Source organism: Aythya fuligula, chromosome 10 (genome assembly GCF_009819795.1).
Source record: "Aythya fuligula isolate bAytFul2 chromosome 10, bAytFul2.pri, whole genome shotgun sequence".
Classification (NCBI taxonomy): Eukaryota; Metazoa; Chordata; class Aves; order Anseriformes; family Anatidae; genus Aythya; species Aythya fuligula.
Genome location: NC_045568.1, coordinates 7,638,558 through 7,664,154, shown reverse-complemented (window position 1 = coordinate 7,664,154; position 25,597 = coordinate 7,638,558). Strand labels below are relative to the sequence as shown.

Below are 25,597 nucleotides of genomic sequence, written 5' to 3'. Positions count from 1 at the left end.
TTTTCCCTAACAGACTAAAGACCTTTGAAAATTCTAGATATGGTTTTTCAGTTCATATTCTTGTAGTATACTCCAGTCAGATAGCAGAATCACAATGGTTCGGTGTACAAATGTATTTGGTACAGATATTGGTAGTAATGGTTTGACTGGTAAATAAGAGTGTAGCTGTTTTTATAGGTAGTGTGCTTGAATAGTCCTGTTTAGTATGAACACTTCTGCACGCTTCTATATGTAGAGTTTATTACCAGTGACTGAACTGAAGGCTCATCTGAAAAGAGAACTTGCTATTTAGATAAAGTGTGTTGTTTGTTTGTTTGTTTGTTTGTTTTTTTCCCATCAGCTTGGGGTTTGTGAGGTGTAGCCATTTGTGAAGTCCTTTTCTGGCTTGTGAATCTGACTACTGGAGAGTGGCTGAACACCCTCAACTGAGGGTCTGCATTTTGTTCCAGTTTAGTTCTCTTTTTGAAAAGTCATAAAAAAATCACTCTGACTTGTCCTGCTGAGAGTTTCTCATTTTTCCTTTCTCTCTGTGCAGCTGCTGCTCGTTATGAAGAAGGAGAATCTGAAGCTGAGAGCATTACTTCTTTCATGGACACTTCTAATCCTCTTTATCAGCTTTATGATACAGTTAGAAGTTGCCGAAATAATCAGGGCCAGCTCATATCTGAACCCTTTTTCCAGTTGCCCTCTAAGAAAAAGTATCCTGATTATTACCAGCAAATTAAAACACCTATTTCATTGCAGCAGATCAGGTAAGAAAAAGCAAACTGCCTCTGGTGCGATACTATTCAAAGGCTCCTTTCATTTCCAGCATCCTTAACTGCGGTCAAGTTGCTGACCTCTCATGTAGCGATACCATTTTTCCTCTGTGCTTTGTTGCTGCTTGTTTTGTGTCAGTCTGCATCAGTCTTCTAATCATCTTTTATCAATGGCTGCCATCCATGGGTTTATTTTCCACAGTGTTTCATTAGGAATGTGACCAGGTAGTTGCCATATCAATAATTCTGAAGGTGAGGTGCACAGCAGATGTGAAAGCTTCTGCAGAACACTCTGTTATGCCCTTCCCTTTACCCTGATGGCATGGTTACCTCTTACTGCCATGTTTCTTAAATCAATAGTCTTCAGCAATGCAAACTGTGGAAAGGTGTTTGCAATTATATTCCTTCTGTTTAGGTCACAGTCTAATTGTAGAGAATAATTATATTCATTCATGATGCAGTTAGTCTGGAGTGAAGTGCTAATGTAGCACACTGTTCATAAATCTGTGAGCCCTGAAAGATTCCTCAGCTGCCAGAGCACAGCTGTGGGATAAAAACGTGTGTAAAAAGCAGTGAGCTTATCTCGGGCTGCTAAAACCCAGGATAAACTAATATATTCACCATGTTAGCTCCATCGTGTATCAAGGTGCTGAGTGCATTAACAGGTCTTCATGGCCCCGACTAGCTTCACGTGGCCCTGGCTTCCTTCCCAGGGACCTGGGAGCTCCATTTCAGGCACTGCCTGAGCTACATGGTAGGAGTGCTGGTCTCCAGCCCACCACAGCCATGCCTCTGCCTGGCTGTGGACCCCCACTGATATCCCCGCAGTGACCCAGACCTGACCTGTGGACTGACTTCCTAGCATTGCCTTGGGCCTCTGTTCAGGCACTGCCTGCACTGTGTCTGCTGACTGTGTCTGATCCTGCCCTGCAAGCTTGGCTTCCTGGCCTCACCTCACACCTGCCTCATCGCCAAAAGTTGGCCGGATGGTCTGCATCTGGGTCAAACCTGATTGCTTGTAGCTGGCAAGGCCCCTGCCCTGCTGCCCATGTTGATGTGCTTGGCTCCCCTTCCCACAGGGAGGAGCCAGCTATTCCTGCTCTAAAGCACCTCTTGTATCCTCGTGTATAAAGTTATGCTAAAACATCTTCCTTTAGAGTAGAGTGCATTACAGCCATAGGAAATGGAGTTGAAAACCAGGTCTGCAGGAGAGGTGTGACAGTGTTTGGTAAAGCAATAGTCCTTCTTCAGTGGGTCCTCACGCTGCTAGTGTGTTTGTAATAGTTCTGTAAATTGTACCGTAATACAATCTGCTAGATTTGGTATACTTGTTTAATAAGCAGTGTCTTTGTTAAACTGGAAGGTAATAAAACCTTTTCTTACCTGTCTGATAGTGTTATGCATGTTTTAGGGGGCAAGTACAGAGATACAATATTGGTTAGCTGTCCATCAGTGGCTTTAAATATTTGTTTCTTATGTCTTAATACAACTGTTGGCTTGGCAAAGGAATCATCTTTTCTTGAATGAAGCATAAAAACACATTTGTTGGAAAAAAGATGAAATTGAGAACATCACTGGCAGTTCTCAGGGAGCTTTTTGTCTGAATGTACCAAAGGGTATTTGTTCTAATTACGTATATGTGGATTTCATTGGGAGAAACCTTGTTTTGAAAATGTACTTGGTATCAGGAGAAATAATTTGCCATAGGGAGGCAGCTGTTACTCTACTTTCCTTACAGAGTAGGCAGGGTGCACCTTGCTGTCTGAGCAAAAATGATGCTCAGATGTATATACAGAACTTTTTAAAAATATGGCATTTCTCATCGCCTGAGAGCTTAGAAAACAAAAAAGTACAGTCTTCTTAGAAATAGTAATTTTAATACATGAGTTAAATTATGGTATTTATAATAGTCTACATTGTTTTATCAAATTCTGAAATTCAATTATTGTTTAAATTGCCACATAATCTTCTCTTACTATGCTTAAGAAGCCTTGAAGTCATGCATATGTGTACTTAATTGCTATGCTTTAGGGAAAACTGAAGCAATCATGGTTTTACTGATATTACAACCATGCCTTTAGGTATTCAAAATAACCACTCCGTAGGGGTGGAGAGGTAGGATTTTTTGGCTTGGGGTGGAGGGAGGCACTTTTGCGTGTTTGGAGATGCACATTCAAGGAGTACATCTGTTCATAGACAGGGACAGAGAAGTTAATTGTCCTAGCACAAAACTGAAGGTGTTAGAGAGTACAGCCTGGCATTCCAGTCTCATACCATTTTCTGCATTGGCATCTGGATACTTGAGCTATGTACTGTCAGAGTGGACTGTGAAAAGGGAGCCAAGTATTTCCTTTTCCCTCTTTCCCCTGCCCCAGTCTGCTGTCACTATAAATTTTGCAGCTAATCCTGTATTTCAGGAGTCTGTGTTTGTTAAATGCAGGAAAATCCTTGCTCAGTGATTTATGATAACTACAGGGAGAGTATCACAGGTGTGGGTGTGCTTTGTTTGCTTGTTTTAATGAGATGCAGATTATAACCGTCCCAACCTCCTGAGCGCTTTGAGAGCCTCAGTGACTCAAGCTGAGTGCTGATCCCAGGCTGATTCTGGATGCGGGAGGTAATCCTGCTCAAGTTTCCTGCTAGTTTCCTCATGCCATGCTCTTTACAGAAATACAGAATAGTTGGGGTTGGAAGGGAGACTCCAACCACCTCCAGCCACCTCATCAAGCAGGATCACCCAGAGCAGCTTGCCCTGGACTGTTCCCAGTTGGCTTTGGAGCATTTTCCCTGATGGAGACTCCTCAACCAACCTGGGTGACCAGTGCTAGTGTTTTACCACCCTCACAGTTCTTTTGTTGCTGTTTTTTGTTTGTTTGTTTGCTATTTGTTTGTTTTTAATTTATTTTTTTTTTATTGTGTTCAGATAGAATTTCCTGTGTTTCAGTTTGTGCTTGTCCTGTCAGTGGGCACTGCTGAGACGAGTATGGCTCCTTCTTCGTTCCCTCCCATCTGGTGTTTATCCACACTGATAAGACACCCCCCAAACTGACTCAAGGATTACAAACCACAGAGCTGCAGAACAAGGATATACCCTTTAAAAATGACACTATGAAGGCTGTGATTTTTAAGGGGTGGTAGAAGGGCATGGTATGCAGGATATTTTGCAAACTTAGCATGGCTAAAATTTTCTAATTCAACAGCTGGAGGGATAGTCAGGAAGCAACGCAGGAACACACAGAATGTGCTGTTAGGTGGAACACAAGTGCTGGATTCTGGCGTGCTTACAAGAACTGTGATACTCATTACATTTTATAGTGTTAGTAAATATGATCCTGAAGGCAAGTGAATCAGCCTTTCCTCCACCAGGGAATTCCCTGGCAGCTGTCCTCGCCTGATCTGCATGTGAGAGGTGTGTGTGTGTGCAGGGGCACTGCAAGCATCGCCTTTATTGGCATGCCCCAGTGTCTTCTGCTCTAGGAAGCTAGGGGCCATAGTTGGGGTTTAAAAAAAAAAAAAAAAAGAGTGGATCTAGCATAAAGCACACTTGGTTTTGTGTGACATCCACTTCTTGAGTGTTTTTTTTTTTAAATGCGCTTTTATTGTGAATGTTCATTCAGTTGTATGTGACATGGGAATTTAAACTTCACATTTTACTGAAATTAGTGCTGGCTTTTGTTACCTCGAGCTTAATTACTTGAGTTGAATTTATAATAAAAATGATCATCTAGTGAATAGAACTTGAAAGAGTAGAGACTGCTATCTGGGCTAGTCTGAACGTTTATATAAATAACAGCTTAAACCTATTACAAGTTAAGTTCTTAATGTAAGCATAACTTTTTTTTTTTTTTTCAAATATTTTATTATTACATTGACTTTTGGAAAAATAATATGTCACTGTTACGGTTTGCTTAATTTATGAATGTGCCAACTGGGAAAATGTTAGTTTTGGCCTCGCTTTGCAAAATAAACTGATGTTTATAAAATTCTTCTGTTACAACATTGACAACTATTAGAGAGCCTCCAAAGGAGGACCACGAAGATGGGGAAGGGTCTGGAGGGCAACGCTCATGGGGAGCGGCTGAGAGCCTTGGGTTTGCTCAGCCCAGAGCAGAGCAGGCCGAGGGGAGGCCTCATGGCGGCCTGCAGCTCCCTCACGAGGGGAGCGGAGGGGCAGGCGCTGAGCTCTGCTCTCTGGGGACAGCGACAGGACCTGAGGGGACGGCATGGAGCTGGCACAGGGGAGGGTCAGGCTGGGGGTTAGGGAAAGGTTCTGCTCCCAGAGGTGGTTGGGCACTGGGACAGGCTGCCCAGGGCAGTGGGCATGGCACAGAGTTGCTGGAGCTCAAGGGGTGTTTAGGCAGCGCTCTCAGCCATCAGGTCTGAGTTTTGGTGGTCGTGTGTGGAGCCAGGAGCTGGTGGCTTCCTTCCAATGCAGGGTATTCTATGATTCTATGATAATATTCTAAATTGAGAAGAGGCATGGTATTTGAGTTCTGCTGCGTTTGAGTATAATTAACTTCTCTGAATAGCCTTAATTAATCACCCCGTTGTTCACTGACAGCAAGTGTGTTGAAGAGGATAAGAAGGTAGGGGGTTATTTGCAGGCTGTAACAGGATTACTTTGCACCTCTGGACTTTTCATTCTTCATATGTGTGGTTGGAAGTTGTCTGTCTTTCAAAACCATGTGGGCTAAGTCTTGATTCTACTTCTGTGGTCAGGCCTTTGATGAATTCAACTGTGAATGTAGGTTGTTCACTTAAAATCAGACGGACTGCACCTTGTGTATCTAGTTGTGGATAAGTATACAGTAATAGAAGCAAGATTTTATTTGATGGTAAGGTAATTTGGATGACAACTCAGCCTTTTATAAGACAGTGTTTCCTCATCTTGTCTTCTGACTCTGGGTTAAGATTTAATGGAATAAGAATTAAGCTGCTTTTCTTCACTCATGAGCTACTGTCAGGGTCTTCACTTCTCTATCAGCTTAAAAATTCTGCTTCTGTAGAGTCATGAGGAGGAAGAGAATTAATTTTCATAGTATGGTATAAGACTAACAGCAACTTCATATGTTTCTCTGCATTGTGGTGCTTGAGGATTATGCTGCAGTACCACAACGTGCGTATGTCACTCCCTAAATGCACACATGAAGCTAGTGTAAGATACTGAGGCATGCGGAATAAGTGGTACATTTTAGATGCTCCATGTGACAGTGGTGTTCTGGAGTCTGCATAAGCAATCCCAGATTTAGTAGTGTCAAGTGGCTTGGGATCTGCTGATAGGAAGAATCACCAATTTTATTTTATTTTTTACCATATCATGAAAACACACAGGACCAATTTAGAATGCCCTTTTCATAAAAAGAGATGTTGTAGGCAGGATGTATTCCGTAGGAGACATTACTGCTTTGTTCTGCCTGCAGCTTGCTTTGGATGTGTTTCACTTCAAAGGATGTGGCAAGTTTCTCCTTTCCTCAGTTTGATAAAACTGGCACCTAAACATACTGAATTTGGTTGAGCAGGACCAGGTTATGTTACTAATAAGTAAATCAGATTTACCTTATCATACCGATAGTGTTCCTTCCAAGATTTGAAACTTGGATGCAATATAGATATAGAGCTGTATATTGGCTTTAATATCTCATGAGGATTGTAGTTCATGTTCTTAATCAGTGTAATCCTAGACCTTTTGATTCTTGTTTCTTTTTTCTTTTTTTTTTTTTAATGCTGACATTAATGCAGTTTTAAGTTGCATATGGAACAACTCCAAATAAAGAGGAGTAGTACAAAGTGATTGTGAGGAGTGATTTGATTTGGAAAAACAGTACCTCAGTTGGGATGCAGCCTTCCAGGTGTCTCTCTCAGAAAGCTGAACTTACACCCCATGCGACAGCGATCAAAATGCAAACTTGCAATTCTGTAATTTTAATTTCTTAAATTAATGGGGAGATTAGCAGTTGTTTTTCTTTCTTTCTGCCATCTAATCTCTTAAAACTTATTTTAGTTCTCTGGTAGAAGGCAAACATGTCAGAATTGCAAATGAATATGTTTACAAACTGCATGCTGCTAAGTTTTAAGCAAAATTTGAGCAAAGAGTTGAAAGGTAGGAGCATTGCTTGCAGACTTGCTTGCTTTCAGGGGGATGAACTGCAGAACAGATCTTGAGAGGACTTTATCATAGCTCTGATTATGATTGCTGAATCATGATTCTTTCTCCTCTAATAGTTATCTTTAACAGTAAAAAGCATTGAGGCATTTTAGACGTTTGTCTTCTGTATTTAATATTCAAATCTAAGGCTGTTGTGGTAGGTTTCATGTTATTAGATCCCTACTTAGAGCCCAAGCCTGCAAGTTTATCAGTATGAGACGTCACTTTTGTCTGAGGAAAATCACCTGGAAATAAATGACATGGGTGCCATCCATATCCAAAGGCAGAGAGAATCTGTTGGTCTGTATTTCTCTCCAGTGCTTCTTATGAATTGATTTCTGCACAGGACTTGCTATCTTTGATTTGATTTGATTTGATTTTTTTTAAATATTCTTCATTTCGTAAGTAGTATAGATGACTTGGAAACTTTTTTCTAAGATGTAGAATTGCATGCATTTAGTCATGTTTTTCTTTTCCATTAATCCGTTGAAAGTTTGTATCTATAATAGCATCTGTAAACAAGGAAATTGCTGGTTGTTTATGCACTTATTTACCCTGTGTGCCTTGACAGATTAGGATGTTCTTAAATCATTCAGTTTTGAAAAACTAAAAACAGCCAAAGTTTTTAATAAATTTTGTTTTATTGATCAGGATGTCTGGTGCAGGTTTTCTTTTAAACCTTTCTATTCCACGTTTTCTCAAGTTCTTAATGATGCCTTTAGCTTTTGCAATACCAACAAGAGCTTGTGTGCTGAAGTCCTGTAATGGGTCGTCAACATTTTGTTGGACTCGAAGAACTCATTTGTACATTTTACTCCATAGATTTTGCTTTCTGTACCAGCCACCATTCAGATTAGCTGGAAAAAATGTAGTGTGGCCTCTAATATTTGTTACCAGATGATGGCAAGAGCATGGATTGGACTCTGTATTTTCATCCTGAATATGTAGGAGCATACACATCACAAGTTAGTGGTCTTGTGGGAAAAACAGTCCTGAATGTAATGTGTCGCAACAAATAATTTTCTCCACATCTTACATATCTAGGATATTTGTCCAATTTTTTTTCTCATAGACATTGAGGAAACTCAAGTTCTTTGGATCTGAGAGAAAAGGCAATTACTACAGACATGTGCAGCTGGCATCCAGGAAACATGCGGTTAGTTGGATGTTTCCTGCAAGAAAATTCTGTAGATCTGGAAATACACGTGCAGTTCTCAGTAGTTTTTATAACAGTGTAACAGTGTAATATTGCTTCAATAACACCTTGCAATTGTAACAACAGGAGAATATATTGTGTTTCCCCGCCTAACTACAGCTCTCTAGATACTGGATTTCTCATAAAAATGAAAGTGTTTAAGAACTGTTTTGTGGTGTATAGCTCATGTGGAGTAACTGATTTGTTTGTTTATTTTGCAGAATGAAACTGAAGAACCATGAATATGAAACCTTAGATCAGCTGGAGGCTGATCTGAACTTAATGTTTGAAAATGCCAAGCGCTACAATGTCCCCAATTCTGCCATCTATAAGAGAGTACTGAAAATGCAGCAAGTTATGCAGGTATCTGGAATAGAACAATCAAAAGGATATAACTTGTTACGTGAATGTATTTCCCTAATGAATAATTTTCCAAAACAATTTTTGAACTAGACTCATATTTGCAGTAGTATTTTCTTGGTTGTGATTAGCTTGCTGATAGTATCTTGTGTCTTCTATCATATCATGCAGTGGTTAAAAAGTAGTCTGAAAATTGCTTCCAGAAGTAGTTGATATCAGATGCTTAAGAAGTGAAGTATGGGAGTGAAGAGCATCATAGGGTAATTTTTCTCCAGTACACCTGTTGCCTCGTGTGCTTTCCCTTGGTCGCCCTAATTCCTTACCATGACTATTTTAAGTTGGGAGAAAATTGAAAAAATGCTGAGTTTTTTTTTTGTTATTGTTGTTTTTGTTAAGGGTTTACAGTTAAATACAGGTTGTTGGTAGTTAAATACTGTTGCTAAGGCTGTTTAAATTTCATTAAGTGTTGAATTTAGATTGTTCACTCAACAGTTTTTCTAGCAGATGAAAAGGATTATACCACTATTTAAATCGGCAAACTTGCATTAAATAAATTGCTGGAAATATTTTGATGGTGCATGTGTCCTTACACATGTAAAATCTATAGCTTCATCTTATTGTATGTATCTGATCTGTTTTGGAGTTTAATGTTCTGAAAATGTCCAGCAGTGAGTTTGGTTTCAGGGATTTGTCATTTCTTCAGGCAAAGAAGAAGGAGCTTGCTAGGAGAGATGACATTGAGGATGGTGACAGTATGATTTCTTCTGCTACATCTGATGCTGGAAGCTCAAAAAGGAAAAGGTATGTACTTCTATACTTTTCTGCAGACCTTTACATTACTACTTTTTTCTGGTGAACGAAAACCTGGACGTGAGCCAGCAGTGTGTGCTTGCAGCCCAGGCAGCCAACTGTGCCCTGGGCTGCATGAAAAGAGGAGTGGCTAGCAGGGTGAGGGAAGTGATTGGGCCTTTTATTCTTTTATTCTCTTTTATTCTTTTATTCTCTTCCTTTTTCTTCTTCCTCTACTTAACCTAACAGTAAAAAGAATATGCGAAAGCAACGAATGAAGATCTTATACAATGCAGTTCTGGAAGCTCGAGAATCAGGCACAGGCAGACGGCTCTGTGATCTGTTTATGGTTAAGCCATCCAAAAAGGACTATCCAGATTATTATAAAATTATCTTAGAGCCAATGGATTTGAAAATGATTGAACACAACATCCGCAACGATAAGTATGTAGGGGAAGAAGCAATGATTGAAGATATGAAGCTCATGTTCCGAAATGCAAGGCATTATAATGAGGAAGGCTCCCAGGTACTGTTTTGTTCTGCAGTCACACTTACCTCTCTCCATTTTTTGCAGACGTAGGATTTATATTTGAATTTTTAACTATTACTCCCAGGATTTATGGTAGTTGTTTATTGAATTTAAATAGAAACGTAACTTCTTCTCTCCGCTGGTGCTTTAGAATATGTTCGTATAAACATGAAAAGCAGTATGTTCCTATGTAATAGTGTATTTTTTAACTGAAGGTTAGACTTATTTCCTGTTAGCTAGCTTTTTTCCTTCACTTCAGAAAATGTCAGCTGAATATTTCCTTCCTAGTATGTTCACAAAAAAAAACAAATGTCTGGTTATTAAATTTTCATTATTTATCACATGAAGGTGTTTGCACTGTGAAGGGTCACCAGAACATGTTCTGATGCACAGAACCACTGAGAAGGGATGTCTTCCTTTATTGGAAGGAAACCAACTTTGTTATCATGGAAGTGGAGAATAAGTAGTCTGAAATGAATATGCTTGTCACTTATGAATATTTTGCGAACCTCATGAAGTTCAACAAGGCCAAAGGCAAGGTCCTGCACCTGGGTCAGGGCAATCCCAAGCACAACTACAGGCTGGGCAGAGAACGGATCGAGAGCAGCTCTGATGATAAGGACCTGGGGGTGCTGGTTGATGGGAAGCTCACCATGAGCCAGCAATGTGTGCTTGCAGCCCAGAAAGCCAGCCCTATCCTGGGCTGTACCAAAAGCAGTGTGGGCAGCAGGGAGAGGGAGGGGATTGTGCCCCTCTGCGCTGCTCTCGTGAGACCCCACCTGGAGCCTGCGCTAGCTCTGGATATGTGCATTCTAGGCCAAGTCCAGAGGCGGCCACGAAGATGAACAAGGGGCTGGAGCACCTCTCCTGTGAAAAAAGGCTGAGGGAGCTGGGGCTGTTCAGCCTGAAGAAGAGAAGGCTCCAGGGAGACCTTCCAGCGACCTTCCAGTGCCTAAAGGGGGCTCCAGGAAAGCTGGGGAGGGACTCTTTGTCAGGGGTGTAGTGATAGGACAAGGCTAATGGCTTTAAACTGAAAGAAAGGAGATTTAGATTAGATATAAGGAAGAAATTCTTCACCCAGAGGGCAGTGAGGCCCTGGCACAGGCTGCCTAGAGAAGCTGTGGCTGCCCCATCCCTGGCAGAGCCCTAGGCCAGCCTGAATGGGGTTTTTGGCAGCCTGGGCTGGTGGGAAGTGTCCCTGCCCATGGCAGGGGGGTTGGAGTTAGATGGGCTTTAAGGTCCCTTCCAACCCAAACCGTTTTCTGATTCTGTGATTCTATTGTAGGGAACACTAAAAAGAGGGTTAAAAGGTGCTGTATTCATAAGCAAAAAGGGCACAGATGGCCATGACATGCTTGGAAACTAAAATTATGTCTCTCGGTCAGCAAGCTTGATGTTGTGGAACAGAGGAGTGGTAAGAAACCTCCAGTTACTTTTAATGAGGAACTTGATCAGCTAATGTACAGGACTTCGTGATCTGGCTTCCTGCCCTGGGCTTGGATGTGAAGACCTAGTAGGATCGTTCTAGTCCTTTCTACCTTGATGGAGTTACTCTGGTTTGAGAGATCATTGCTGAGCAGAATGATTTGATGTGGAAGTTGATAAGACAACTGAGTTTTCCAGTCTTCTGGTCTTTGGAATAGAAAAGTAGTTAGATAAATTATCCAAGATTTATGTTTCACTGATTTGTATTTATCAGTTCTGCTTGCCTCTGTGTGTGTCAAAGGTGTATATTTGAGAATTAATACCTTCTTTTTGAGTAGTTGGTTTTGCCTTCAAGATTTTCAAAATAGCATCTAGATGTTTTGAGGAGACTAGTTCTAAACTCATCTTTAAGGTCTATGACCAAATCTCAGCCCCCTGAGACAATAGGAATTGTTGCCATAAAGTTAACCACCTTATATGAGTGTGTCAGGAAGGGACTTCGTACTGTCCGAGGAAAACACAGTAGTAAACCTTGTGTATTTTTATTTATTTATTACTTGACTAATTAATAGGTATACAACGATGCCCATATGCTGGAAAAGATCCTTAAAGAAAAAAGGAAAGAACTGGGACCCCTACCTGAAGATGATGATGTTGCATCTCCTAAACTAAAGCTAAGTAAGGCAACCTTGTAAATTGCCATGTTTCCACTAATCACTTACCAAATCCAACAATACAAACTTAAGAGACTCATCCTTTCAAAATGGAAGATATATCCTGCATATTTACATTGTTGTGCAAAGTAGAACTTTGTGTTCAAAATTACAGTGACAACAGTGGTGTTTACATGTGCGTGTTATAAACTGGGGTGATGCATATGGCATTGTCTAAGAAAAGCAACTTAGAATGAAGAAGGAAAACTTCAGAACTGTTGGAATGATCTGACATTTAGGCATGTGGTGTTACCCAAATGTTAGATGCTGCATCGTGTACTCAGTAACACTTCAGTAAAGTGTGGGATTGCTTACAAGGAAGATGCTTCTCAAACTGAGTAAAGCCCTTAGTTTCCCTGCTCAGATACCTGGGATTTCCACAGAATGATGAAGGAAATATGAGGTTTTACTGGAATATTACTGAAAGCCATGAAAAACACAGAAGCAAAGTTTGCAACAATCTCCATTCTTAGAGCTGTTGCCCTTAAACTGCATTTGCTACTACTCAACCATATGCTTTCTTAATACCTGTTCAGAATTTAGTAAACTGAGATTAAAACTGCACAGAAAGTGTTACAGCAAATAACTGCACACAGTCCTTTTGAGGCGTTGTTGAAAATAGAAATGTGCAGCTCTTTGGTGCAGTGCAGGTGGTAGACAAAGAAAGTACTCAAGGTCTGTTTTTGTAATGTTTTTTCTTCTTTTGTCTGCTTAGGTAGAAAAAGTGGCATTTCTCCTAAAAAATCAAAATATATGACTCCAATGCAGCAAAAATTGAACGAAGTGTATGAAGCAGTTAAGAATTACACGGATAAACGAGGCAGGCGACTGAGCGCCATCTTCTTGAGGCTGCCATCTAGGTCTGAGCTTCCTGACTATTACGTAACCATTAAAAAGCCAGTTGACATGGAAAAGATCAGAAGTCATATGATGGCCAATAAGTACCAGGATATTGATTCCATGGTAGAAGACTTTGTAATGATGTTCAATAACGCTTGCACCTACAACGAACCGGAATCTTTGATTTATAAAGATGCCCTGGTCTTACATAAAGTTTTGCTTGAAACTCGGAGAGAGATAGAAGGAGATGAGGATTCTCATGTGCCCAATGTCACTTTGCTAATTCAGGAACTCATTCATAACCTTTTTGTATCTGTTATGAGCCACCAGGATGATGAGGGCAGATGTTACAGTGATTCCTTAGCTGAGATTCCTGCTGTTGATCCCAACTTCCCAAATAAACCTCCTCTGACTTTTGATATTATCCGAAAAAATGTTGAAAGTAATCGCTATAGAAGACTGGACTTGTTCCAGGAGAATATGTTTGAGGTACTGGAGCGGGCAAGAAGGATGAACAGGTGAGCAAAGCCATGTTTTTCAGATGTCTGTTGTCTCACAGCATGTTCTGCATGTTAAATTTAGACAAACACGGAAGTATTTTAAAGTGTTTGCTTTCCTTTGTGTGGTCGTTTAGAAAATTTTGCTCAGTCTGCTCAATCATGTCTTCAGTAGAATGTAAGCTTTCATTTATAGACAAAGAGAGGCTTAGGCTTCTTGTATGGGATAGTTTTGATGTTTATCTTCCAAAGGCATACCTCATGAAAACCAGGTTTACGCTAACTTACAAATTGAAAAAACAAAGGGGAAGAGCTCTTCTTCAATTGCTTGACTAGCAGGTTACTCTTCTGGAGCCATCACAGTTTCATGAGTTGTAGCATTGTGTGAAAGCTATGAGCACTTGAAACTTCTTGCAGTGTTTATCTTGAATTAGGAAAGTCAGTTTTGTTAATATTACTATTATTATGTAAGTTCTCAGAAGTAATCACTGGAAGTGAACAGGCTGTAGAGGAGGGCCAGTGGCAAGTAGTTTTGGTTTCAAGCAGTTAGCTTTCATTTTTCTGCTATTTCAGGACTGATACATACAGAAATACTGCTTTTAGGTAAACTGTCAAACAAACTGACAGCAGACTAGTAGCTGGAGCGTGACTGTGGTGCTGCTTGTTATGAGTAAGCACAGAAATCTGTTGGTAAAGTGAAGCTTTGCTGGGCATCACCTATCCCATACTGGTAGTAGGCAGTGTGCTTCAATTACTTTTGATTAAAATACATCATGGTTTTCTTGGAAGCATTCTCTTTTGGGTTTTGTTCTGGTTTGCTTTGCTTGCTTATAAGGTTATCCTTTTTTGTTTGTTTTTTGCTTTTGAAATTACATTTTAGAAGGTTAGGTATTTGCTAAGGGTTCCTGGATGTCCTGCAGCCAGATCAAAACTGTTTGTGAATGTTGGCATAGCCAGTGTTTTTGCATCTGTGCTACATTAACACTACTCAGTAGGTCCACATGAGATGGTTTTGCATGTCACACATGCAGGATAAATCCTACACTAGCATGAGAAATCTGCTTCCAGGAAAGATTTCGTTGTTTGTTTTTGTTTGTTTGTTTTTAATCAGGGAAGTCTTGGGTAGAAATGTGGGAGGCCTTTTCTAGAGCAAATGAGAGCAAGAATAATGGGATTAAGTTACCTGTTTTACTGTACTGGAAAAGGATGGAGGCAGACTCTGAAGGAGAGTGACTGACCTAACATGCAATTTCCCTGATATTTTCTGGCAATTTCCTTGTGAGCTGACAGAAACAGTTTACCTGGGTTATGTCAAGTAATTTTGTGTTCTTTTTTCTTTCACATTTTGTTAAAGAGACGGGCAGTACTTTCCATTGCAAACTCTCTCTGTTAGTGTTCCACCCAGTGGTGGATTGTTAGATGCTCCCCTGAATCAGGAGGTATCTGAGTAGGCATCAAGCAGGCTGGTAGTGGTGATTGCTCTAAACTGCCTTTTGCCTCACGTTCACAGAGATTTTAAGTTTTGTACCTGTAAAGCTTTCAAAGAAGGCCATGGCCATTTTTAGCAAAGTACCTCTTCAGGGTAAAACAGCCCATAATTGCTCAGTGGTATTCGATTGGAAACTGTTCTCTTGGGTTGCAGAATATCATTGATATTGGCGCTGTTTCATTTCCCAGGACATGTAAACAGCCTCATATAATCTCCTTCGCTCTAAAAATAACTTTTCTTGTCATTTGGAGAACTCTTACCTCAAATGCCAGTTAGACTGCTACTTGAATTTGGCCACTAAGATGATCAGAGGGCTGGAGCACCTCTCCTGTGCTGAAAGGTTGAGGGAACTGGGCTTGTTTAGCTTGGAGAAGAGAAGAGAAGGCTCCAGGGGGACCTCATTGTGGCTTGAAGGGAGCATATAGACAGGAGGGGAACGCCTGTTTACATGTGTTGATAGCGATTGGACAAGGGGGAATGGTTTTAAACTAAGACAGAAAACTTAGGTTGGATATTAGGAGGACGTTTTCCACTCAGAGGGTGGTGAGGCACTGGAACAGGTTGCCCAGGGAGGTTGTGGATGCCCCATCCCTGAAGGCATTCAAGGCCAGGCGGGATGCGGCTCTGGGCAGCCTGCTCTGGTGGTTGGCAACCCTGCTCAGAGCAGGGGGGTTGAAACCAGCTGATCTGTACAGTCCTTTTCAACCCAGACCATTCTATGATTCTATGAATTTGAAAAGTAGCACTAGATGCACTTAATGTTTTTTAACTTTCATTTTATAAATACATTTTTTAAAGTGAGGGACAGACAGTGACCAGCAAACTTTAGCCTTTTCGGCTTACCCTTTCAGTTTTAAGCTAGCAGCCAGGTTAGATGTGGAAAGGATCTGTGGTAGAGATCGTTTTACAAAAAGTACATAGAGTAGCATGGTAGAAAAACATGATGTTTAAACAATGCTTTTTTTATATAGGAGTTTTATCACAAGGTATGGTGGATGATGGCATGTATTTAGGATTCTGTTTGACTGTGCACAAATGATGTTTCTGGCATGTTGTATTGTACCTACGTTTGTACAGGACGGATTCAGAGATTTACGAGGATGCGGTTGAACTTCAGCAGTTCTTCATTAAAATTCGAGATGAACTTTGTAAAAATGGAGAGATTCTTCTGTCACCTGCTCTCAGCTATACCACCAAGCACCTTCACAATGACGTAGAAAAAGAAAAGAAGGAAAAGCTGCCCAAAGAAATAGAGGAGGATAAGCTCAAAAGAGAGGAGGAGAAGAGAGGTAATTATTTTCTGTCCATTAATATTGAATGTATTAAGAAATGTACCTATGTGTATTGTGTATGCTCTGCTGTTGCTACAGCTTTACTTACTGAAGGGACCTTAATAGTCTGTCTGGTTCTCCACAAAGAGTCTTGTATTTTAAGGTAATGAGAGATGTATTTTATATTGATCCTTATCAGCCAGTCCAGATGGCTTTAAAACAGATGCATGTAGATACAAACCTTATGTAAACTCATCACTAGAACATACTGAGGTACCAGTAGTCTTATTCCAAAGCTATTACAAAGGAAAAGAACAGTTTTTGTTAGGGCTTTCTTTTGCTAATAAGCTTAGCAATAATTGTTGTGAAGGACCTTTGAGTCATTTCTTTTTTTGGCACGTACCACTTTCCTTGATGTGCTGAAGGTATTATTTGTGATCACACTTTTAACGCTGCTAATGAAATGGTATCAAAGTAAGCCTTTTGCATTTGTTACTCAGCTGCTGTGAGTGTGAAGAGGAACAGGCTTTCAACATTTTGTAGGGTAAAAAACCTAATATGAAGGCCCTTTTTGTTTCACATTTCCTGACTGTTACTGTGCATATAATGGTTGTGGAGTACGTCAAGGGGAATGAATAAAGCTCTCTAATTGTTCCTTTCCATAGATAGGAGCAAAGCTGTCAGCTCTTTGTCTTCTTTCTGACATGGTTTGTCTTTACATGTGGCACCAAGGTCAGCAGCAGTCAGCTGGTTGCTCCAACCAGGCTCAGGACTGTAAGGGGACAACATGTGCTTTTTCTATCTTCCTGTGATAGCTAAAAACCCCAAAGAAAGCAGAAAGTTACTTTCTGTAGGCTTCTGAGCTCGGTGCTGTCAGCATGTTCATCTTCCCTTGCCTGAAGGCTTCAGTAAAACTCCTCTGAAGAAGCAGTTCCCTACCTTCAGCAGCAGAAAGGAGTCTGGCACAGCACAAAACACACTTAAAGCTTTCCTTCACACTGCAAGTGTCAGAGGAGGCACTGGCTGTCATGTGGCACTTCTGCATTGGCCGTTTAGAAACAGAAAAGAAGGAAGATCTCTTTTTGTTCTGTGACTGGCACCTAGTACACTGGGTTCCCAATTCACAGCTGCAGGATTGTGGTGTTACTACCATAAAGAACAGTGCATGCATTGCATTAAACATTGACACTACATTGACAGCCAAAAAGCATTGCTAACGTAGGCTATAGGCTCTTCACAAGGGGCGCTGGTGTGTCTCTCTATATTAGAGAGTGTTCTGATGTTGTAGAACTCGAGGCTGGGAATGCTAAGGTTGAGTCCCTGTGGGTTAGGATCAGTGGGAATGCCAACAAGGCAGGAATCCTGGTGGGGAGTGTCATCATGCGGCACTTGCAGGGCAAGCAGGCGATCAGGCCCAGTCAGCATGGGTTTATGAAAGGCAGGTCCTGCTTGACGAACCTGATCTTCTGTGACAAAGTGATGTGCTCAGTGGATGAGGGAAAGGCTGTGGATGTGGTCTACCTTGACTTCAGTAAGGCTTTTGACACAGTTTCCCACAGCATTCTCCTTGAGAAACTGGCTGCTCTTGGCTTGGACTGGTGTACACTTCGTTGGGTTAAAAATTCAACAAGGCCAAGTGCCGGGTCCTGCACCTGGGGCACAACAACCCCAAGCAGAGCTACAGGCTGGGAGATGAGTGGTTGGAAAGCTGCCTGGCAGAGAAGAACCTGGGAGTAGTGGTTGATAGTCAGCTGAATATGAGCCAGCAGTGTGCTCAGGTGGCCAAGAAGGCCAACGGCATCCTGGCTTGTATCAGAAGCAGTGTGGCCAGCAGGTCAAGGGAAGTGATTGTCCCCCTGTACTCGGCTCTGGTGAAGCTGCACCTCGAGTCCTGTGTTCAGTTTTGGGCCCCTCTCTACAAAAAGGACATGGAGGTGCTCAAGCAAGTCCAGAGAAGGGCAACGAAGCTGGTGAGGGGCCTGGAGAACAAGTCCTACGAGGAGCGGCTGAGGGAGCTGGGCTTGTTCAGCCTGGAGAAGAGGAGGCTCAGGGGCGAGACTCTATCGCTCTACAGGTACCTTAAAGGAGGCTGTAGCGAGGTGGGGGTTGGTCTGTTCTCCTATGTGCCCAGTGATAGGAAGAGTGGGAATGTGCTAAAGCTGCACCAGGGGAGTTTTAGGTTGGATGTTAGGAAGAACTTCTTTATCGAAAGGGTTGTGAGGCATTGGAATGGGCTGCCCAGGGAAGTGGTGGAGTCACCATCCCTGGAGGTCTTTAAAAGATGTTTAGATGTAGAGCTTAGTGATATGGTTTAGTGGAGGACTGATTAGTGTTAGGTCAGAGGTTGGACTCGGTGATCTTGGAGGTCTCTTCCAACCTAGATGATTCTGTGAATATGTGGTATTGCATTGGCTTGCAGCTGTCTTCCTTTTCTTTGTTTTTAACTGCACTTGCATATGCAGTATGCTCAACACTGCTAACAAAAATACTGTTTTATGTGCAAATAGTAGGCATTACTGTTTTAAAGTAATTGACTAAACAAAACTTCAGTGACTCAATTCATGAAGAGTGCTACATGAATGATTAAAACGTTGATAGTTTGTTTCTAGATTCCTTTTGCTCCTCTAGGGGAGACTCAATGGCTATGGCCCCAAGTTACTGAAAGTAAAAGTGTATACTTAAAGCAGGTTGACACTTACACTACCTATCTGAGTACATGCTTTAAGCCTGCATTCAGTGCAAGGTCTTTTATTTTTCTTCAGGGACGAGTGAGTTATCCAGCACTAAGCAAAGGGTAAAGGCATACACATCAGAAATTATGATTGATAGGGCATTGCTCAGGCCTATTTTCCTTGTTCTTGAAAATAGAAGCTGAAAAGAGTGAAGATTCCTCTGGCTCAGCTGGATTATCAAGTTTGCATCGGACCTACAGCCAGGATTGCAGCTTCAAGAACAGCATGTACCATGTAGGAGATTATGTCTATGTGGAGCCTGCTGAAGCCAACTTGCAACCTCACATAGTCTGCATTGAGAGGCTGTGGGAAGATTCTGCTGGTAAGGATGCCTTTGGTATAGAAAGACAAACAGTGAAACTTCTTACATCTTCAAATCTGAGCCCTGTCTGTGTAGATGTTAATTATTGCATTCGCAAAATTATGCGTGGACTGATGAGTATTGTTGATTGTTTCTGAGTTGCTTTGTCCCGAAAGAACTTTACTAACCTAAAGTTCGTGGATCAACACATGCTTTCTTGTTCTTCACTACCCACCCTAAATTGTAAGCATCCCAAAGAATAGGCTCTTTGAAGTGGAAGGAGCATCTTTTTCTGTGCTAATAGAAATTTCTGAACCAAAGTTGGATGCATTTAACTGCAAATGTTGGAAGCCATTGCAAGATTTATAAGTAAGTTTTAGGCTGTGTTTCCAATAGACATTTGGTTCTGCAGAACCTGAATCACCCAAATAGAGAAGGAACTGGTTTTCTTGGAAAAAAGGCAGTTTGCAGGATTTCTAAGTAATCTAGTTTTCCTCACCTGAAGCAGTCAAGGAATCTTTTCCTGTTTTAAACAAGTTTAGTTTGCTCTCTATAAATTACTATGTGGCTATTTGATAAATAATACAATCTGTAGTTGGTTTTGCTTGTTTGTGCACTAGAGAATACACCTTTTTTGATCTTTTCCTTTCTCTCCCCCCTTTTTTGTCTTTTTTTTTTTTTTTTTTTTTTTTTTTTTTTTTTTTTTTTTTTAAGGAGAGAAATGGCTGTATGGCTGTTGGTTTTATCGACCAAATGAAACGTTTCATCTTGCAACACGGAAGTTCTTGGAGAAAGAGGTTTTTAAAAGTGACTATTACAATAAAGTTCCAGTTAGCAAAATCTTGGGCAAATGCGTGGTCATGTTTGTTAAGGTGAGAAACTCTTTGGACTAATTTGCTAAACAGTTAATATTGTCTATGATATTTTCTTGAAGAGGCGTAGATATTATAAGTTGTAAGTATTCTACTAACACATAAAAAAAAAAAAAAAAAAAAAAAAAAGGACTTGTTCTTATGTACTATTTGTAGTCTTCATTTTCTTCATGAGATTTGTAGTTCATCCAAGTGATGGATGATTTCCAGTGCTGGCTGCTTTATAGAATCATTTATTTATTAAGTACTTAGCTAATGTTTCCAGAGCATATAGTAGAAAAATTGCAGGTAACTTCTTAAAGGTCGCCATAAAAATCAGTCTAAAAATGTTTCTGATAAATGCACAGGAAAGAATGGGCTGTGTCAGAGAGAGCCCACCATGTCTTTGGTGGGGGTTTGGGGAGGTGGATATATTACTGAAATATTTCATCTAAAAATGTAATTCTCTTCATTCTGCAGGAATATTTTAAATTGTGTCCTGAAAACTTCAGAGATGAGGATGTCTATGTATGTGAGTCACGTTATTCTGCAAAGACAAAATCTTTTAAAAAAATTAAACTGTGGACTATGCCTGTAAGCTCTGTAAGATTCGTCCCACGAGATGTACCCCTCCCTGTGGTCCGTGTTGCTTCTGTGTTTGCTAATACAGACAAAGCAGAGGAAGAGAAACACTCTGAAACATTAGAAGACAGTAAGGTGGGAGAAAGTATCCTTCATCTTGAAAAGGTATGCAAGATAATAAGATGAGCATTTGGTGTGTTTGACAGATAAAGAATGATGAAATGTGAGCCCTCAGGACCGAGGTTTCATAGACACATCCAGACACAAAAAATAGATTAATACAAAATCTGTTATAAATTATTATACATAAAATACATAAATAGAAACAAAGCATTCACAGTCCAAACAAAAAAAGAAATGTGTACCCATTTGCTAAGTTTTACAAATGCTTTCTTGTGATCATGTTAAGGGTTGTTTTTTTTTCTTTACTGCTTTAGAAAAAAAAATACATTTCAACTGAAAAGTTTGTTGTAATCCTAAAGTATCAGTGGGGCTAAAAGTCTGATTTTAGCTCACAGAGATGCTTTGTTATGTAGTGTTTCAGTAAAATTGTTAGTAGCTAGGCAGCAGCAAGCAATACATAATATAGTATTCTTTGTGACCTACTTATGGTTAATAGCTGAACAGTTTATTTTCAAAATGCATAAAAATATTTCTGGCCAAGCTACTAGGCAAAATGTTTTTTACTATGCTTAGAGTTATAAGTTAAATTGATTTATTTAAATACATTTGATTGCAATAAATGTAATCAAATTTATATAAAATAATTTTAGTCACAACTCTACTTACATTCTGAGTACTTTTTAACAGAACCTCAGAATAGAACCCAGCACACTCATTGTCAGACAAAAGAAGGGATTCTTTCTACCAAGAGAAGGAAAACTTGAGATCTTTTCCTGCCACACTTTGAGGGGGTTATCCTATGTTTTCATTGGCTGTTTGTAATCTGAACTAAAAGGTCAATTGAGGCAATGAGTTTTAACTAAAAAGTAAGAAATAGAACAAATTGTGTGATTTTTGTACTCCATATATATGGAGTATTCGTATTATTGTGTATGAGAGGTGAATCATTAAATTTTTATGTATCTTAACTTGGCCAAATACTTATTCTTGCCTTCTGAAGTTTTTGCTGTGCTTTATAACAAGCCATCAAAATAGGCAGACAAGGCTTCAAAGTCCATAACTTTGAAGCAATAGAACAAAAAAGGACCTGGGAATTGCTGGCAAAATTATGGCTTTGAATGTGAAATAGGAAGGCTTGCACCATACTCGGAGGATATCTGTGGCTTGTATATTTCATTTTTAAATTCTAAGGCCCCTCATTTTTGTATTTACAGGTCTTTTTGCTATTTGCCTATTATTGGTGACATAAAGAAAAGTCTGGTTTACTTGCACATGGCATCACTTCATGAGTTTGTTTTTCCTTCCTCCACAAGTTTCTAAGTGTGTATTCTTCTGCAGGATAAAGAAGATGTTCCAGTAGAAATGTCCAATGGAGAACCTGGTTGTCATTACTTTGAACAGCTCTGTTACAATGATATGTGGCTTAAGGTCGGAGACTGTGTCTTCATAAAATCACATGGGTTAGTGCGACCTCGGGTAGGAAGGTAGGTGCAACTTCTTTTTTTGCAGATTGTGTCTATAAAAATACCTTGGACAAAAGACTGTCTTACTGAAACAAGTATGAAAGAGGATGGGAAATAATCTCCTAAATGGAACCAGAAGTTAGAAGCTCTTAGTGGGCTGAGGTGGAAATTTATCAGCCTGGTTTTAAAAAAGTGACAGTTGTACAATTGGAGTAGGCTGGACCTTTTTTTTTTTCACTCGTTTCACAGTCTTCCTGAACAAGTCAGTACATCCAGATAACTCATTAGGAGGGATGGCCTTTCATCTATGTCAGTGGTTTGTTTTTCTTTCTAGAATTGAAAAGATGTGGGTGCGAGATGGAGCTGCATATTTCTTTGGTCCAATCTTTATCCATCCTGAAGAAACTGAACATGAACCAACTAAAATGTTCTACAAGAAGGAAGTGTTTTTAAGTAACTTGGAGGAGACCTGTCCTATGACTTGCATTTTGGGTAATTGTTAACAACTTTAAATCCAGTGGGAGATTCTCATTCTGTACATTTAAAACAAAAATAAAATAAAAATCTGACATAATTTCTAGTGATGGGTTGGCTTGATTCCAAATTCATACTGAGTGAATGAGGAGAGATCATTCTATCTGTTCCTACTATGCATTCTTGTCTCTAGGACCTGCAGTGAGGTTTTTCACGATGAGGAAGTTTCCTTAAAATAAGGGAATTACACATGAATCAAAGCAAACATTTTCTGTAGTCGGAGAACAGAAAAATCCATTGTTCTAGTATGTTAACTGGAAAGTCAATTGAGAAGGAAGCTGATTTTTTTTTAAATGAGATGCTATTATGTACTTTCTGTACATCTTAACTACATATATTCTGTAGTTAAAATGCTGTGCTAAATATCGTTAACAGACTCATGATTGTTGTTTTTGTTAAAGAACAAAAAAACAGAAGTTTAAAAAATGAAATCCAAAGGCTGAATTCCGTGGGTTATTTAATAGGGATGTCAGTTGATGTGTTTTCTGTAGTTGGCCTAAATACTGGGTTGATACTTATGTGACCAGGAAAAAAATGAGTTTCCAAACTTTTTGTAAAATGTCTGCAAACGTGGTTGCCTTCTTAACCAGCTCATTTCATTTCTGCAGGGAAGTGTGCTGTTCTGTCGTTCAAGGACTTCCTCTCCTGCAGGCCAACAGAAATTTCTGAAAATGATGTTTTTCTTTGTGAGAGCCGTTACAATGAAAGTGATAAACAAATGAAGAAATTTAAGGGGCTCAAGAGGTTTTCACTTTCTGCAAAAGTTGTCGATGATGAAATATACTATTTTAGGTAAAAATGGTATGGGAATAAGGGAGTCACCTGAGCACTCTTCTGAATTGTGGTGAATTAACCCAGTTAGCAGCTAAGCCCCCATCCAGCCACTTGCTCACTTCCCTCAGAGGCATGTGGGAGAGAATCAGAAGGGCAAAGGCAAGAGAAACTTGCAGGTTAAGATAAAGATGGTACAATTTTTGAAGCAAAGCAAAATAAATAATTCACTACTTCATCTTGGCTGGCGGATGTTTAGCTACTTTCTGAGAGCAGGGCATCAGCACAAGCTATCTATATTTTGGAAGACAAATACCATAGCCTCACATGACCCCCCCCCCACACACACACACCCTTCTCCAGCTTTCCCCCAGTTTTTATGATGTTACATGATACGGCAGTACTGCTTTGGTCAGTGGGGGTTAACTATCCTGGCTGTGTCCCCTCCCAGCTTTCTGCCCACTCCCAGTCAACTCAAAGTGGGGGAGTGGAGGAAATAAAAGGTCTTGGCAGTGTGGTGATGTGACACTGTTCAGCAAGAGCTAAAACATCCGTGTGTTATCAACACTGTTTTGGTCACAAATCCAAAAGGCAGCACCATACAGGCTGTCATGATAAAAATTGACTCCACCCCAGGCAGACCCAGTACATACATAAAAGTCACTGTTGAAGATTAAATCTGGTTGCATGTTTTTTAAAACAAGTTTGAGGAAGAAGTCCAAATAAGTTTTTTCAGTCTTAATACCAGCAGATGTTTACTTTTTTCTTCTCCTGACTTTAGTAAAACTTGTCACATTTTTGCATTAGTAGGTTAGTAGGTCTTGGACATCGTTAAAATACCTGAGTCCTCAGTATGGATAACAATTAGCTTTCCAATTGGTGAACATAATCAAAATATTAATTTCTAACTAAAGAAAAACGTAAGACCTAAGGAAGTTGTGCTGTTAACTTCCTTCTGCTGCAGAGATGAATTATTTGCTGCATTTAAATTGCCTTCTAACTCATAAAATTAAAAAAAAAAAAATCCTTCCAACAAGTGACTGAAATAAAACACTGGCTATGGATACTGAATGATTTCTGCTCAGTGTTCTGAAAGATAGCACAGGTGTATCCTAAGTCACCATTGTTTCCATGTTGTTCAGTCACATAAGAAGAAAAGTTGGTTTCCTCTTCAGAATATTTGCTGTGTCCTGTGAAGTATGAATACATTCTCATCTGTATTTTTTCTTCTTCCTCTAACTTTCAGAAAACCCATAGTTCCTCAGAAGGAACCATCTCCGCTTCTGGAGAAGAAGATCCAGCAGCTAGAAGCAAAATTTGCTGAGTTGGAAGGAGGTGATGAGGACATAGAAGAGATGGGAGAAGAGGAAGGTGATATCACTGAAACACCTTCTATGCCTCAGCTTCAGACCCCATTAGCTAGTGAATTGGATATAATGCCTTATACTCCACCACAGGTAAAAATCTTTGAGAGACCTTTAAACCTCTGTATTCCTCATTCTTTCCTCAAGGCAAATAATAAAAAAAAAAAAATTATCACAGAACAGGCTCCCCAGGGAAGTGGTCACTGCACCGAGCCTGTCTGAATTTAAGAAGAGATTGGACTGTGAACTTAGGCACATGGTCTGAACTTTTGGGTAGACCTGTGCGGTGTCAAGAGTTGGACTTGATGATCCTTAAGGGTCCCTTCCAACTCAGGATATTCTATGATTCTATGATTCTATGAACAGATTTATACTTCAGTTTCCTGGTCTGTGGAGTAATTATACAGAACAGTTATAGCATATCCAATATGATACGCATGTTGTAATGTTTAAGTCTGTTAAAATATTTCAAAGGAAGTATCATTCAGCTTAGGAAAATCTTGTAGGGTATGTTTTTGTATACATGTATGTCAATATTGTTTCTTGTTAGTAGGTTTTCTGTGACACTTTTTAAGAAATAATAGGCCCTTACATTAAAGATAAGGTTAGGATGTGAGGGTTTAACTGTAATTTAGGGGTTACCTAGCATCTTTTTTTTTTTTTAAGCTTTTCCTTTAATTTTGAAACAAGCTAGATTTGGGTGCTAGAGTTTTGACAAGTGTTTTTTAGAAAATGCTGCACATTCATGAAGGAAGAAAATCACTTTTAGTTTTATCGTTACTGTTCACACTTGGAAATTGGAACTTGAGGGAGGAAAAAAAGTGAGAGCTATTAATGTGTCTTGCTGTGCATCATAGAAATTTTG

General features: G+C 40.0%; 1 protein-coding gene across 13 annotated transcripts in view; it reads left to right on the top strand.

The window, feature by feature from the left end:
- Nucleotides 1-25,597, top strand: part of PBRM1 (polybromo 1) — a 61,677-nt gene that overhangs the window by 18,527 nt on the left and 17,553 nt on the right. For all 13 annotated transcript variants that reach the window (XM_032193846.1, XM_032193840.1, XM_032193839.1 and 10 more), the window contains 14 exons: nucleotides 536-752; nucleotides 8,320-8,461; nucleotides 9,162-9,259; nucleotides 9,497-9,773; nucleotides 11,774-11,879; nucleotides 12,630-13,272; nucleotides 15,818-16,029; nucleotides 18,880-19,065; nucleotides 19,759-19,916; nucleotides 20,376-20,642; nucleotides 21,939-22,084; nucleotides 22,398-22,555; nucleotides 23,206-23,389; nucleotides 24,615-24,825. In XM_032193846.1, coding sequence (XP_032049737.1) covers nucleotides 536-752; nucleotides 8,320-8,461; nucleotides 9,162-9,259; nucleotides 9,497-9,773; nucleotides 11,774-11,879; nucleotides 12,630-13,272; nucleotides 15,818-16,029; nucleotides 18,880-19,065; nucleotides 19,759-19,916; nucleotides 20,376-20,642; nucleotides 21,939-22,084; nucleotides 22,398-22,555; nucleotides 23,206-23,389; nucleotides 24,615-24,825 — 3,005 coding nt within the window. The remainder of the gene's footprint in view (nucleotides 1-535; nucleotides 753-8,319; nucleotides 8,462-9,161; nucleotides 9,260-9,496; nucleotides 9,774-11,773; nucleotides 11,880-12,629; nucleotides 13,273-15,817; nucleotides 16,030-18,879; nucleotides 19,066-19,758; nucleotides 19,917-20,375; nucleotides 20,643-21,938; nucleotides 22,085-22,397; nucleotides 22,556-23,205; nucleotides 23,390-24,614; nucleotides 24,826-25,597) is intronic.